This window comes from Myotis davidii, unplaced genomic scaffold, assembly GCF_000327345.1.
Source record: "Myotis davidii unplaced genomic scaffold, ASM32734v1 scaffold462, whole genome shotgun sequence".
Classification (NCBI taxonomy): Eukaryota; Metazoa; Chordata; class Mammalia; order Chiroptera; family Vespertilionidae; genus Myotis; species Myotis davidii.
Genome location: NW_006293237.1, coordinates 286,213 through 287,777, shown reverse-complemented (window position 1 = coordinate 287,777; position 1,565 = coordinate 286,213). Strand labels below are relative to the sequence as shown.

General features: G+C 61.9%; 1 protein-coding gene across 1 annotated transcript in view; it reads right to left on the bottom strand.

Moving 5' to 3' along the window:
- The window catches only part of HCFC1 (host cell factor C1), a 25,150-nt gene that overhangs the window by 21,933 nt on the left and 1,652 nt on the right, over positions 1-1,565 (bottom strand). Inside the window, exon 3 of the mRNA XM_006766953.2 lies at positions 1,210-1,330. Coding sequence (XP_006767016.1) covers positions 1,210-1,330 — 121 coding nt within the window. The remainder of the gene's footprint in view (positions 1-1,209; positions 1,331-1,565) is intronic.

The window sequence follows — 1,565 nt, the reverse complement described above, 5'->3', positions numbered from 1 at the left end:
CGGCCGAAGCCATAATTCCGGGAAAGGGCGAGATAGGGAAAAGTCACAGAGCGAGAAAGGCGCCCCCCAATACCTCCCACACACCCCCTTTCGTCTAAGGCAGCTCTCACGGAAAAGCAGTTCCTCACACAGCGGTGGACGGCTCCATGGAGGCCGCCATCTTAACTATCCTCCTTCCCTTCGGCTCTTTTCCTTCTTCTCTTTCAACCCGACTCTTAAAGAGCGTCCCGAAACAGTAGAGCGGCTAGGCCCGAGAAGCTTGAGGCATACGAGTCCAGCCGCTCTGACTACTTGCCCGGGAGCTCCTGCTTATAAGCTCGGGCGGGAGGACCTGGGAGCCGCCATCTTGAGCCGCCTCTCTCTCCTCCCTTCCTCAGTCGTAGCCCACACCCGCCGGAAATGGCGGAGCCCCGGCCCGGTTCCCACACCCCCCAAGTCCCCCGCACTGGCCGGCTTCCGGGGCGGGTGGATAGGAGCCACAAGCGCCGCGGTTGTCCCAGTCCCGCCGGTGCTCAGACCACAATTGTGGGAGCCGCCATCTTGAGACCGTCCCGTTTCCCCGCCCAGCGCTTAGTGCAGCCGCCGCTCACGAAACAGTCTCGACACTCGTCAGGAATAGAGGCGCGCCGGAGGCCAGACGAGCTCGAGTTCTCTGGGACTGCTCAGAGGCTTGCGCCGTACGGCTTGTGAGGTCTTGAACCTCTCTCCTCAGTTCGCCTCAGCTGCTCAGGCTGCGCCTGCCGCTCTGGGAGCCGCCATCTTGAGATTAGCTCCCCCTTCTCCCCTATTCTCTTCTTCCTGGGTCAGTTCTTCCACTGCAAACAAAACGCAAGGCAGCGTCCGATCCTCGATTCCCACCTTATAACTCCTTCCCACAGGAGCCGCTTCAAAAGCCAGAGTTAGGCCCTGAAGTGACAACTGTACGGCATGAGGAGCGGTAACGGCAGGGCGCTCATGCCTCCTCCCTGGGAGCCGCCATCTTGTGTGAAGAAGTAACAACTAAACATGGCGGCTGCGACGGTCGGGCGAGGGGGCGGGGTCGGATGACGTCACTGCTCCCCCTCCCGCCTTCGCTCTGTTTCGCCTTTGGCTTCTTCTCTTAAAGGAGCCCCCGCGCTGCCCTGAGGCGAGGGTCTGGGGTCGCTGCGCGCTTATCTCGGGCTTAGGCTGCGCCCGGGTCAGGCGCAGGCGCGCCCATCCCCGCGGTACCCCTCCGTGCTCCTCCACGCCTCCGCCGTGGGAGTCGCCATCTTGCCACTTCCCTTCGCCCGGCTGTCCGCGGGCGTCAATAGCGACTTTCAGCACAAAACAAAGATGGCGGCTGCGGCATCTAGGGAATACCCGGATGAGAATGCTTCTGACGAGCTTGGCCCCGCCCCCCTTGGGAACTGTTCCCCGAGCCCTTGTAGGGACACACGCCCGAGGAATTGCCTTCATTTAACAGTGGGGACAGGACATTGGTTGCTGAGGGTAGCTGACGGGAGACATTAGAGTCTCGCCTCGAGTCAGGCAGCGAACGTTACGCCGCTCCGTACACCCAGCGTCCGCAAAAAGGCAGCTCGAGC